The sequence below is a fragment of the Bos grunniens genome, chromosome 15 (assembly GCF_055505025.1).
Source record: "Bos grunniens cultivar Pamir isolate PY7600 chromosome 15, Bosgru_T2T1.0, whole genome shotgun sequence".
NCBI lineage: Eukaryota > Metazoa > Chordata > Mammalia > Artiodactyla > Bovidae > Bos > Bos grunniens.
This window is the reverse complement of record NC_141179.1, coordinates 49,787,168-49,800,374: the sequence shown is the minus strand read 5'-3', so window position 1 is coordinate 49,800,374 and position 13,207 is coordinate 49,787,168. Positions and strand designations below refer to the sequence as shown.

Genomic DNA, 13,207 nt, shown 5'->3' with positions numbered 1-13,207 from the left:
ATATGTGTGTGTGTGTATAAATATGCATGTAATATATAGAAGATACATTCTGTAATATAAATTATTATATATATATGTACATATGTATATTCAGTTCAGTTCAGTTGCTCAGTCATGTCTGACCCTTCACGACCCCATGGACCACAGCACGCCAGGCCTCTCTGTCCATCACCAACTCCCGGGGTTTACTCAAACTTATATCCATGGAGTCAGTGATGCCGTCCAACCATCTCATCCTCTGTCATCCCCTTCTTCTCCTGCCTTCATTCTTTCCCAGCATCAGGGTCTTTTCAAATGAGTCAGCTCTTCGCATCAGCTGGCCAAATATTAGAGTTTCGGCTTCAACATATGTATTTAAGATAAACAAATGTATACTGAAAATTTATGCTGAAAACAATCCGAAAGGATACACACTCAAATTAGGAGTCATCTAAAATGAATGATGGATGGAAAAGAGTGGAGAAAGAATACAATTGAGCTGTAACACTATGATTTGACTTTGTAAATAGTTTCCGTGGACTCAGTGTATACATGTGTTACCAGAATAGTTTAAGGTTAAGGTAAATTAATCAGTAATGAAGAGTTAAATTGTAATCTTCATAAAAAAATAGAAACAGAATTACAAATGAGAAGTGGCCTTCTGTGTCTTGCAAAATATCATGAAATTTTTCTAACCTCTTTAATTAGAAACTTTTCTCACATCTCTCTGCATAAGGAATTGGTCACTTATTCAATTCATGAAGGTGGTGACCCTGTGTTTTGTTCATGTTTCTTTACACATCCAACCTTCAGTAATTTTTGGTTAAAACTGAAGACTCTACTCACCTGTCAACTACCCTGAGATTACCTTTCTAGCTGCTCTGATCATCATTGACATCCCTCCTCAGTGTCCTTATGGTATGTGCACTTACCTGCCTTCTATCTCTTGTCATACTGTATTTTACATTTCTGCATATTTTTCTCCTTTATTATATTACACATTGTTACTTGGCAGAGACAATATCTTTTCTGATGTTTGCTGTTTTTTCAATTAATGAATAAAGAAAAAAAGAAACAAGATGTAAGGGAATGCTATTATTTTTGTTAGTAATTTAAATAAAGGATAACCAGTAAGTTGTTATAAATTTATGACACCAGACACTATCCCCAACTTCATTTGTCAACCATTTCCTGATTTTGATATTAACTCTTTCACACATACCAAGGGATCAGTCTTCAGAAAAATTGAATTTCGTCAATATTTTGTTTCTTATTTGATAACAGGATGGAGAGGAAGAGGAAATAGCATGAAACTCACACTTGCTGATGGAAGAATTAAATATATGGCCTATAATGTCTTCTGGCTAAATCCTACTTCCTCTATCATTCTTTACAATAAACAAGGAAACAATCTAACAGGAACTGAGTATCTACTAGAACTATGTAAGTTGCATTGCAGGTGTTACCCCATTAAGTCCTTAAGGAAACTGTGACATGTCTCATCATGTCTGACTCTTTGTGATACAAAGAACTGTAGCCCACCAGGCTCCTCTGTCCATGGAATTCTCCAGGCAAGAATACGCGAGTGGGTTGCCATTTCCTTCTCCAGGGGAACTTCCTGTCTCAGGGATAGAACACGGCTCCTGCACTGAAGGCAGATTCTTTACCATCTGAGCCACCAGATGGTTTTCTTATCATGACACAAATAAGAAAACAAGTTAAGAATGTTCATTTGCCAAAACCTATACTATACGAATTCGTGGACTATAACTTGAAACCAAGCATAATCACAAAATTTTTAATCTTTGTATTAGCCATTAGAATATATATTCTACAGGGTTTTGTAAATGTAAACTGACACAGTGCAGTTAAGATGGCTTTGAATATCATGGACCGTTGATTACATATCATCTATTTCTAAGGTCTGTTTAGAATATAGGGCTGATAGCTCCACACTCATATCCTTTGCTTCATCAGCCTTCCTCTGAAGGAATGAACTAAGTAGGGAAGTTCACACAGAAATTTACTTTTAGGAAAGTTGCATCCTGGTCACAACCTTTAACAGAGTAGAGATGTTGTTGCTTCTAGGCCAGAGGAAGTCTTTTCAGGGGCCACAATTCCAAATAGGTTCAATTGCCTCAAGAATTCATACACCAGCCTGTTTTACAAAGCCGGTCTACTCAAACTGGAGACCTGAGACCTTCCATCTGGCTACTGTCCACTCAGCCCAAGACAAATGAGAACAACTGCACACTACCTGAAGTCAGCAGCGGTTCTGGGGGATAAGCACCCACCTTACTGAGGAAGCCTTTAGTTCTCTCATGACTCACAGATTTTTCCAAATGAGCTCAGGTATAGACATGTAGACATGTTTCCTAATGTGTAAGACTCCCATGGGCATTGCATGTGGATGGTTTCCCTGTGGGGTCAGAGAAAGAAGCCATTGGGAATTGGAGATCTTAGTTCACAATTCATGTTTGAAGACTTTAAAGGCAATATCTTAATAACAACAGAATCCAGGATGGACTATGGAGGGAAGTGAGTCTTCCTTGTCTCTGGAACCTGCCCCTCATCAGGATTGCTTGAGTCTCAGAATTTTTTTCCCCCAATATTCTGTGTATTAATTGGAAAAGGAAAGATTATGTCTAGTTCTTGTTTTACATAATACCTTTGTATTTTTAACAAGATAACGCATATTAACATGCATCTCCCTCCAGAATCTTAAGAGTTAATACAGAGCAGTTGGATCAGTCACCAAAATTGTCCAGATGGTCTTGTGTTGTGCTAATCACTTCAGTCATATCTGACTCTTTGTGACCTCATGGACTGTACCCCATGAGGTTCTTTTGTCCATGGGATTTTCTAGACAAGAATACTGGAGTGGGTTGCCATTTCCTTCTCCAACATATGGTCTTAAATGTACATTATTCTCTCAAGGATATGTCCTCGGTTACTCCTGGAATGAGAATAATGGGTGGATTTTACATTCCAAGAGCAGCAGAGAGGGTAAGGAAACTCTGACTCCCTTAGTCTAGCTTCACAGTCAGTTAGCAGTGAAATCTTTTCAAAGACCTCTTCCAACAATGTATACCTTGAGATGAGCTCTTACAATTTTATATGCCTACTCTATTCTGCACTGTGCTCTTAGTGCTCAGCGAGGGGTTTCACTAGCATGGAGATGGCCTGTTGGGTGACTATCTGGATACACTAAAGGCACATGCAACAACAGTATAGCCATATGCAAAAGAAAACACAGGTCAAGATAATAACAAAATAACTTTTTTTTTTCATGAAGAGCCACATAAACTGATCATGACTTGTTAAGTTTCCCTAGGCTAGAAGTCAGATCAATCACAGTGCTTGCATAGCACATTGATCCAAGATGAGAGTTGGGGCGGTGGCTGTCTCTGTAACATCCATATCTTTATGGAGTTTGATCTCTCTGCAAGGTCCCTATTCTGCCGTATGGATCAACAGATCCTACTGATTGATCATTCTTTTTTTTTTTTTAATTTTATTTTATTTTTAAACTTTACAATATTGTATTAGTTTTGCCAAATATAAAAATGAATCCGCCACAGGTATACATGTGTTCCCCATCCTGAACCCTCCTCCCTCCTCCCTCCCCATACCCGCCTTCTCTATTCAAGTCTAGGATAGTACTTTAGCTGACCAAGATGGTTTTACACTTAGTATTTTAATCTAGCTGTTTAATATTTTACTCTTTCTATCAACTCTGCTGCCAAGTCACTTCAGTTGTGTCCAACTCTGTGCAACCACATAGATGGAAGCCCACCAGGCTCCCCTATCCCTGGGATTCTCCAGGCAAGAACACTGGAGTGGGTTGCCATTTCCTTCTCCAATGCATGAAAGTGAAAAGTGAAAGGGAAGTCGCTCAGTCATGTCCCACTCTTAGCGACCCTATGGACTGCAGCCTACCAGCTTCCTCCGTCCATGGGATTTTCCAGGCAAGAGTACTGGAGTGGGGTGCCATTGCCTTCTCCATCTATCAACTCTACTGCTAGGTAATTATAGAGGAATTGGAGCTTCAATTCAGTGCCATGTTCTTTTGTCTGCTCTTGTATGTGAATTTTAAATGTGATCTCCCAATAATTGTTTACAATGTCAATGCCTTGGACAGCCACAAGACAAGCAGATCTTCACACCCACTCTCCTGAGTCTTAAAAGTTTATATAGAGGCTTTAACTGGGTTCAGCCATATGTTCCATACAGAAGGTCTCAACAAAACATTGCTCTCTCCCAAGGCTAATATGTCCCTGGAATAGCTCTTAGTGTAGAAGTGGTGGATGGAATGAGGACAGGGGAGGGGTTGAGAAGCTTCTCACTGGCATATTTTCACACAGCTTAGTGAGAAGAAGAAGGCTAGAAGGAAACTGGATTGTGGAGATTAGAGTTCAAGAAGTATTCAATTGAAATGCATATTACATACCCAGATAGAAAAGTCAATTTGTTGGGTGGATAGAGAAGTTCTATTTCAACAAACAGGGCAGAGATGGTGATACAAACTTGGAAATCTTCAATGCACAAGCTGTTATTTGTAGCCATAGAAATAAGTGTGGCCATAGAAGGAAATATGACAAATATGCAGGAAGATAAAGGCAGAATAGGGAAAATTAGGGAGAAGGAGAAACTGGAGAAACATGTAAGGAAGCAGATGATACAAAGTATTTTCACCAATCCTATTTTTCCTCATCCTCTACATTTAGTACAACAGCGAGTTCTGTTGATTATATCTTAAGCTGGTGTCATACCTTTTAATTCACTTTATTTTGACAATCATCACATAGGATCCAAGCTGGTATTGTTTTTTTGAGGCACATACCCTGATTGTCAACCATCTATTTGCTTCTGTTCCTAAATTAGTAGTCATCCTTGATTCTTTTGTGTTTTATAATCATTCCACAAATTTAACTCCATAATCCATTTATGTTTCTACATATTTAGCTTCCTTAGAAAACCTGACATCATCTTAAACCTGCTCTTTGAAAACAGTCTTAATTTTATATCAGTAAATCTATGAAAGTGAAAGTGTTAGTCACTTAGTCACGTTCAACAATTTGCGACCCAGTGGACTGTTGTAGCCTGCCAGACTCCTCTGTCCATGGAATTCTCCAGGCAAGAATATTGGAGGGGGTCGCCATTCTCTTCTCCAGGGGATCTCCCTGATCCAGGCATAAAACCTGGGTCTCCTGAATTGCAGGCACATTCTTTTCCATCTGAGCTACCACGGAAGTAGATCTATAGAGGAGATCAGTGTACATTGCTGAAAAGGTTTCCTATTGTAATAGATTAAAGTTAAGCTTTTTTTCATTGATTTATAAAGTCCTAAATGACCTGACATGTGCCTCTTTTCAACTTTCTCAAGTACCACTCTTTCCTTACATAACTTGTTTCAGCTATCCTACTCTTTTCCTCTTCCTCAAAACTTAGTAAGAATTTCTCCCAGTGAGCAAGATACTCCTTCCATCATTTCTTTTTCTTGCAATACTTTTCTTCCTCTTTCTGAATGACTAGTATTTTCTTATCATCTGGATCTCAATTCAGTCACTATCTCCAACAGAGTTCTTTCCTGACCTTTCTTCTTACCTCTAGTCAGTCTCCAACACATTAACCTCTGATCTTTCGTAAGATAGTATTTTATTCCCAGAATATTATGTCTTTTATTTGTTTTTTGTTGATTTCTCTCATTACAACAAATATTCTAAAATAAAGGACCTTGTCCACTTTGATTATTACATTTTCAGTTCCTAGAATATTACCTATTTCTTGATGCAAAGAAAAGAATTGGTTTAATAAATAAACACAGGAATGTGAAAAAGTTCCATGTATATGGTTGTTTAGTAGGAGATTACACAGCTTCTTTGCGCAGTAATGTTTTAACAATAGATGTGGATAATTTTATGTTTTATTTTCATTTCTATTATGTTCCTATCACACTTACAAAAAAAATTGATCTTTTCTTTTCTTTTTTTTTTTCAATTAGTGTAACAATGAAAATAACACATATATCCAGGAGATGAAGACTGGTTAAGTAAATTATGGAACATAAATTAAATGATGTATTTTATGGCCATAAAATAATATATGTTTCCATAATGTAATCATGGAGACGTCTCTATCAACATAAGGTCTTTGTTGCCTTACATTTTCCCACAGGAAATTATATATACTCAACCAAGTCAAAATATATTGTGTAAAGCCACTGTGATTATACATTTGAAAGAATTTAAAGTTAAGAAGCATATTTGTAAACCATGTATTTCTAATGAATCAGCAGGCCCCAAGGAAAATAGTTTCACAGTGAGATAGATTACATTGACAAAATTATGTTTTCTTCCCCTTTTCTTGTATCTGTAATAAAAATGGAGGAGAATAATGCTGAACACTGGCTTCTATCTTTTCTCAAGAATCTCTGCTCAGGCATATATTGGGCTCCACAAGGAACCCATGCACACCTGAGCCACTTTCTTGACTCCTGGGAGGCTGTGGGGCTAGAACTATTATAATTGAGGTTAGCTGAAAAAGTGGATTATAATAAAGACAGGTCAGGAGATTCTGGTAATATAGGACAGGTAAGGTAAAGATAACACAACCACCACAATATCTCCCTTTATGCCCAAAGGTTTGGAGCAGAAGGTACTAAGTACTTCCTCAAGGAGAAAGGGATCAGAAAACAGAATGATACTGGATGATTAAAATGAATCTCCAGGGTAAGTACTTCTTGATTACCAAATACTACTTCTCTAGGATTTTCCTTTTCTCCAGGAGCTTTATAGTCTTCCCATCTGATCTTATCTCTAGGAAAGTCATGACATTCAGTTGAAATTCTCTATGGATAATTAATGCCAGTGAAGAAAGACATAAAAGTTATAGCTCATTGATCCCCTGCTTAATGAAACCCTTGGGCAAAGTACATACATCATCATTTGATATATACAACAGACTCAAGAATAAGCCAGGTTATTGAAGATATCTTGCCAGGAGCTGAAGAGGAAAATTCTAGGCTGTGCTACAGAAAGAAGCACTTGGGAGGAGACAGATCTTGTGAGTTTATTTTCTTTTCAGATTTTGCAAGCTCAAGAATGCTACCTGCACGTGTCATGTCTAAAAAAATACATGTTATTGCTGCTGAAGTAAGAAGCAGGAGCTTTGTGATCCACTGAAGAAATGTCAGTTGCTGTAGTGGCAACAGGACAAAGAAAAAGAAATTCCAAACAAGTATTAAATTCATGTGGCTTCTGTGGAAACAGGCTGAATGAGGGTGTCCTAAATAGGATCCAAGCTGTCTGACTTCTTTGCTTTATCACACTCTAAGGACAGGGAGTTTGAGTGAACTCCGGGAGTTGGTGATGGACAGGCAGGCCTGGTGTGCTGCGATTCATGGGGTCGCAAAGAGTCGGACACGACTGAGCGACTGAACTGAACTGAACTGAACTGAAGGACAGGGAAAGCTGGCGTGCTGCAGTCACCATGGGGTCACAGAGAGTCAGACACGATTTAGCTACTGTACAGCTATAAAAAATCTAAATATGCATTTCTAATTTAGGCCTTAGTCACTAGTTCTCCAGAAGAAAGTGAAGACCAAAAAACAGTGAGTCAGGGTTAATTTAAGTGGAAAGAGTTTGTGCACAAAAGAATATCCCTTTGCCAGAAGAACAATGAGCCTACTTTAGGGGTCATTTAATTCCCTAATGTGTAATTTCACAGTAAACATGTTGTTTGCTGGTTTGTATTTCTAAATTTGCTTCATTCATTTCTGTCTTTTTTGTAAACTTGGTAGAATATTTTTTCAGGTTTGGTCCTATTTTAAATAACATGCTTTAAAAAATTATTTTACTTTTCCACTAAACCTCACTCTTTTTTATCCTCATCTTCTTTCTCCTATTTTCATAGGAGAAAATTGTTGGTGTTATTTTAACATTCTCAACTTCAAGTTTCCTTACTAAAATTTCTCTCCATCATTAATATAAATATATAATATAAATATATATAAAAAGAACCTCTAGATGAAAGTGAAAGAGGAGAGTGAAAAAGTTGGCTTAAAATTCAACATTCAGAAAACTAAGTTCATGGCATCCAGTCCCATCACTTCAGGGCAAATAGATGGGGAAGCAATGGAAACAGTGAGAAACTTTATTTCTGGGGGTTCCAAAATCACTGCAGATTGTGACTGAAGTCATTAAATTAAAAGATGCTTGCTCCTTGGAAAAAAAGCTTTGACCAACCTTGACAGCATACTAAAACGCAGAGACATTACTTTGCCAACAAAGGTCCATCTAGCCAAAGCTGTGGTTTTTCTAGTATTCAAGTATTGATGTGAGAGTTGGACTATAAAGAAAGCTGAGCACCAAAGAATTGATGCTTTTGAACTGTGGTGTTGGAGAAAACTTTTTTTTTTTTTCCACAAGTTGATAAATTTTTATTATTTTAAAAAACACAGCTTCTATAGTAATTGATATGGCATATTTCTTAGAAATTTCTTTTAGTGCTCAACTGATATTTATTTATTTTTTTATGGAATATTTATTTATTAATTATTTTTTAATTTTATTTTATTTTTAAACTTTACATAATTGTATTAGTTTTGCCAAATATCAAAATGAATCCACCACAGGCATACTCTTGAGAGTCCATTGGATGGGAAGGAAATCCAACCAGTCCATCCTAAAGGAAATCATCCCTGAATATTCACTGGAAGGACTGATGCTTAAGCTGCAATACTTTGGCCACCTGATGTTAAGAACTGACTCATTGGAAAAGACCCTGATACTGGGAAAGACTGAAGGCAGGAGGAGAAGGGGATAACAGAGGATGAGATGGTTGGATGGCATCACCAACTTGATAGATATGAGTCTGAGCGAGCTCCGGGAGTTAGTGATAGACAAGGAGGCTTGGCATGCCGCAGTCCATGGGGTAGCAAAGAGGTGGACACGACTGAGCAACTGAAGTGAACTGAACGTAGTCAAAAAATTTATTGCAGATTTCAGAATTGGAATTATGTCATGCAGATGGCATATGTTCTCCTATTTTATAATTTTATAAGGGGACGTTACTTTGAAGTTGATTTGCTCTCTAATTGAAGAGTTATTCTGAAAAGCAAATTTAATTGCACAATTGTGGGTATGCTTTACCTATCCTTTATATACTAATATCTAGTTTCTAAACTTCTATTTTACTGCTAAAATGAAGTTATTATTCAAGTAAATATTGAACCATATATATTGACTCAATTTCCAATTTCATTATCAAATAATTTTAGATTTCTCTTTTTGTCTTTTCTCTCATTCATTTTCAAATAACAATCATCTATACATGCTCAGAGGTTGCCAACTTCAAAATTTAGAAATGTATTTTTCTTCAATGTCATTCTATAGGTGTTAGGACTTTAATCTTTTTTTTTAGTTCTCTGACCTACACTTAAAGTAGTTGTTGAGTAGCACAGCTCTGAGAAGTTATGCATCTTTTATATATTTCCTAATGGAAGTGAACTTTTTTATTTAGTGACCTCTCTGGTCATATTGGGATAATAGTGATAGAATTTGCACATTATTTTTGTGAGTTTTCTACTTCCTATATCTTCAGCCATTTTTCTCTTGTTTTTGACTTATATCTCTCTAAGGGTACAGTGTGCTGCCATTGTAACATATCGCTCTTGTATATATGATCTATAAACTGTCCTCAGAGTTAACAGTGAGACTTCTGAGCATGGCACAACTTAGCTATATAATGCTAAGTTCTGCAAGCTCCAGAAATTTGCAGTCTGAATTTGCTGGATAGAAGGAATAGAAAAGAGAGGTGGTTTGGAGGAGAAATAAGATACTGGTTGAAAGATGATTACTGCCTGGTTCAAACTAGTTACCTGCCATATGTGGGTAGCTCCTAATTTGTACTTAGTCTGAGGAGATGGATATGCCCTGGTTTAGAGTCTTTGTTGTCATTCTTAAAGTTTTCATTCATTGGAAAAAGCACCTAGAATATGTGCAATCAAATTCTTTTTATTTTTTTAATTTAATTTTATTTATAAACTTTACAATATTGTATTAGTTTTGCCAAATATCGAAATGAATCCGCCACAGGTATACCTGTGTTCCCCATCCTGAACCCTCCTCCCTCCTCCCTCCCCATACCCTCCCTCTGGGTCGTCCCAGTGCACCAGCCCCAAGCATCCAGTATCTTGCATCGAACCTGGACTGGCTACTCGTTTCATACACGATATTATACATGCTTCAATGCCATTCTCCCAAATCTCCCCACCCTCTCCCTCTCCCACAGAGTCCATAAGACTGTTCAAATTCTTTTTCAAAATATGCTAATTTTATGTGGCAGAGTAGACAGGCAATTTAAATTTAGGAGAGAATCTTCTATTTGCTTCATTTTACAATGTGATTTACATTTTAATGTATTTTATAAATGGTCTGGACAAATGAATTTTAAATTGGAGTAACAGAGCAAAGAGGGTAATAGAGTTTCCTGATTGTGAACTTAACACAAGGTGTAATTTTATCTTATTTTTATCTATTTTAAAGGTACAGAATGGATGAGAACCAAGATTACGCATCGTATCTACAAATCCTCTGATGTACACAAGTGGAATAAATATCCCTTTATAATGCATGCGTGCATGCTAAGTCGCTTCAGTTGTGTCTGACTCTGTGCGACCCCATAGACGGCAGCCCACCAGGCTCTTCTGTTCCTGGGATTCTGCAGGCAAGAATACTGGAGTGGGTTGCCATTTCCTTCTCCAATGCATGCATGCATGCTAAGTCACTTCAGTCGTGTCCGACTCTTTGCAAATCCATAGACAGCAGCCCACCAGGCTCCTCTTTCCACAGTATTCTCTGGGCAAGAATACTGGAGTAGGTTGCCATTTCCTTCTCCAATCCCTATATAATAGTTCATAAAATTATTTATTCATATAACTTTTGCTGCATTAATCAAATGTGAATTTAATCATTGGTTTGCACCAGTTTCTCCCCTATTTAGACTGTTAACATCTAAGTTTAGAGATTGAGTCCTATTTATCCATTTTATCCTCAAAACATTATAAGTATTTTATATAACAAATAAATATAATGTATATAAAATATATATGTAAAAATAACACAAAGTCATCAGTAAATGATGGAGAAATGGATATGAAACAATCTAATCCATTCTGCACTTGAACACAACTGGCATTCTTTCATCATGTAAAATATATATGTAAAAATAACACAAAGTCATCAGTAAATGATGGAGAAATGGATATGAAACAATCTAATCCATTCTGCACTTGAACACAACTGGCATTCTTTCATCATGTCACTGCCAAACAATACCAATATCCATCCCAGTACCTTTCTTCTCCTTGGCATTCCAGGGATGGAGGCCATTCATACTTGGATATCAATGCCCTTCTGCCTTATTTATTTAAGTGCTCTCCTTGGAAATTGCCCCATTCTATTTATTATCAGAACAGACTCCAACCTGCATGAGCCCTTGTACTTCTTCCTCTGTATGCTCTCTGTGGCCGACTTGATCCTTTCCACTACTGCTATGCCCAAAATCCTCAGCATTTTTTGGTTCCATGACAGGGAGATCTATTTTGAAGCCTGCCTTGTCCAAGTATTTCTCATTCACTCACTATGCAGCATGGCCTCAGGGTTTATCTTGGCCATGGCCTTTGACAGGTATGTGGCAATCTGCAATCCTCTGAGACATTCCATTATCCTGGCACACAGAGTCATCCAGAACTTGGGGCTGGCTATCATCTTCCGTGGAGTCGTGCTTTTCAGTCCTCAACCCTTTATGCTTCGGTGGCTTCCCTACTGCAGAACTAATGTCATCCCTCATACCTACTGTGAATTTATGGCTCTGATCAAGCTGGCTTGTGCAGAGACCAGGATCTGCAGAACATACAGCCTAACTGCTGCCTTCCTCACTGGAGGTTTAGATTTCCTATTAATCCTCTGTTCCTATGTTGTCATCCTTTACACTGTCTTCCATCTTCCATCCAAAGCTGCTCGGCTCAAGACCCTGGGCACTTGTGGATCCCATGTGTGTGTGATCCTGGTGGCCTATACTCCAGCCTTTTTCTCCTTCCTTACTCACAGATTTGGACACCACGTGGCTTCTCATATTCCCATCTTTGTGGCTAACATCTATATCCTTGTTCCACCCATGGTGAACCCAATGATCTATGGCATAAGAACCAAGAGGATCAGAGAACAATTCCTCCAGGTTTTGACTTCTCACAAATTCTAAAACAATCAACTCTTTCTGTAAAAATTTTCTAAGATTTATGAAGAAAAGAGATATTAACCCTCTTTCTAGAAGACTAAATCTCTACATCTGCTATTTGTAATATAAAGTATTAATTAGCACTGACTAGACTTATTCTTTAAAAAACTTGCTTTAGATGATAGCTGACTTAGATGATTTATTTTTAATATATTTGCTTGGTAATGAAATATCTCCACAATTATATGATCTTATTCACTATATTCACTCATACAAGATTACTCTGTTGTTCAGTCTTATTAGCTTTATTAGAAGTGTTTTTATTGATTTACTACCTCTGACTTTCATTAAGCTGCCATGCATTTGTAGGTTTCAGTTAATTGGGCTGTCTACATCTCTGGAACAACAAGATTGAAATTATTTTAACTCCATAACCTTGGAAACTGAGATGGTTTTTAGCAAAATGTCTTCGGAGAAGGCTGATGCAAATTTTAAAAACTGTCATGATATGTCTTCCAGAGGCCTTCCTGTAATCTCTTTGTAACATGTTCTTACATGTTTAACTTAATTTATTTAATTTTGTTGCTAGAATCCTTTGAAACTTTCTAAGTAATATACATTCCTACAAATACTCCTCCAGAATGCTTAATGAATTCTAAAATTGCCCCACCAATTTCCCTTTTTTTCTGTTTCTTAAATTTGTTTCAAATCGATTCAGTATATTCTTTGAAAATGTCTATAGCTCTCTCTCCCATTAATTGACTATCTTCCATACTCTAATCATATTTGCTACCAAACTATACTGTAAAATAGAGAAATATTCTCTTCTTGCATTTCCTTATAAATAGTCTTTCTTGCTACTATTGACTCATATTTGTATAGAATATCATGTAGGATTATTAATTAATGGTATGTAAGTCATTATGGGTACACCAAGTCATTATGAGTATATATTACAATTATGTTTCCCTTAAGATCTAAACTCTTC

General features: G+C 37.0%; 1 protein-coding gene across 1 annotated transcript; it reads left to right on the top strand.

Annotated features, from left to right (window-relative positions):
- Positions 1–11,298: 11,298 nt before the first annotated feature.
- On the top strand, positions 11,299–12,243 carry LOC147358060 (olfactory receptor 52D1-like). Its single transcript, XM_086338440.1, has one exon. The coding sequence runs from the start codon at positions 11,299–11,301 to the stop codon at positions 12,241–12,243; it is 945 nt and encodes a 314-aa protein (XP_086194566.1).
- Positions 12,244–13,207: the final 964 nt, after the last annotated feature.

Bases quoted from the DNA above. Each gene is read 5' to 3' on its own strand.
- LOC147358060 (XM_086338440.1), top strand. From the start codon at position 11,299: ATGTCACTGCCAAACAATACCAATATCCATCCCAGTACCTTTCTTCTC.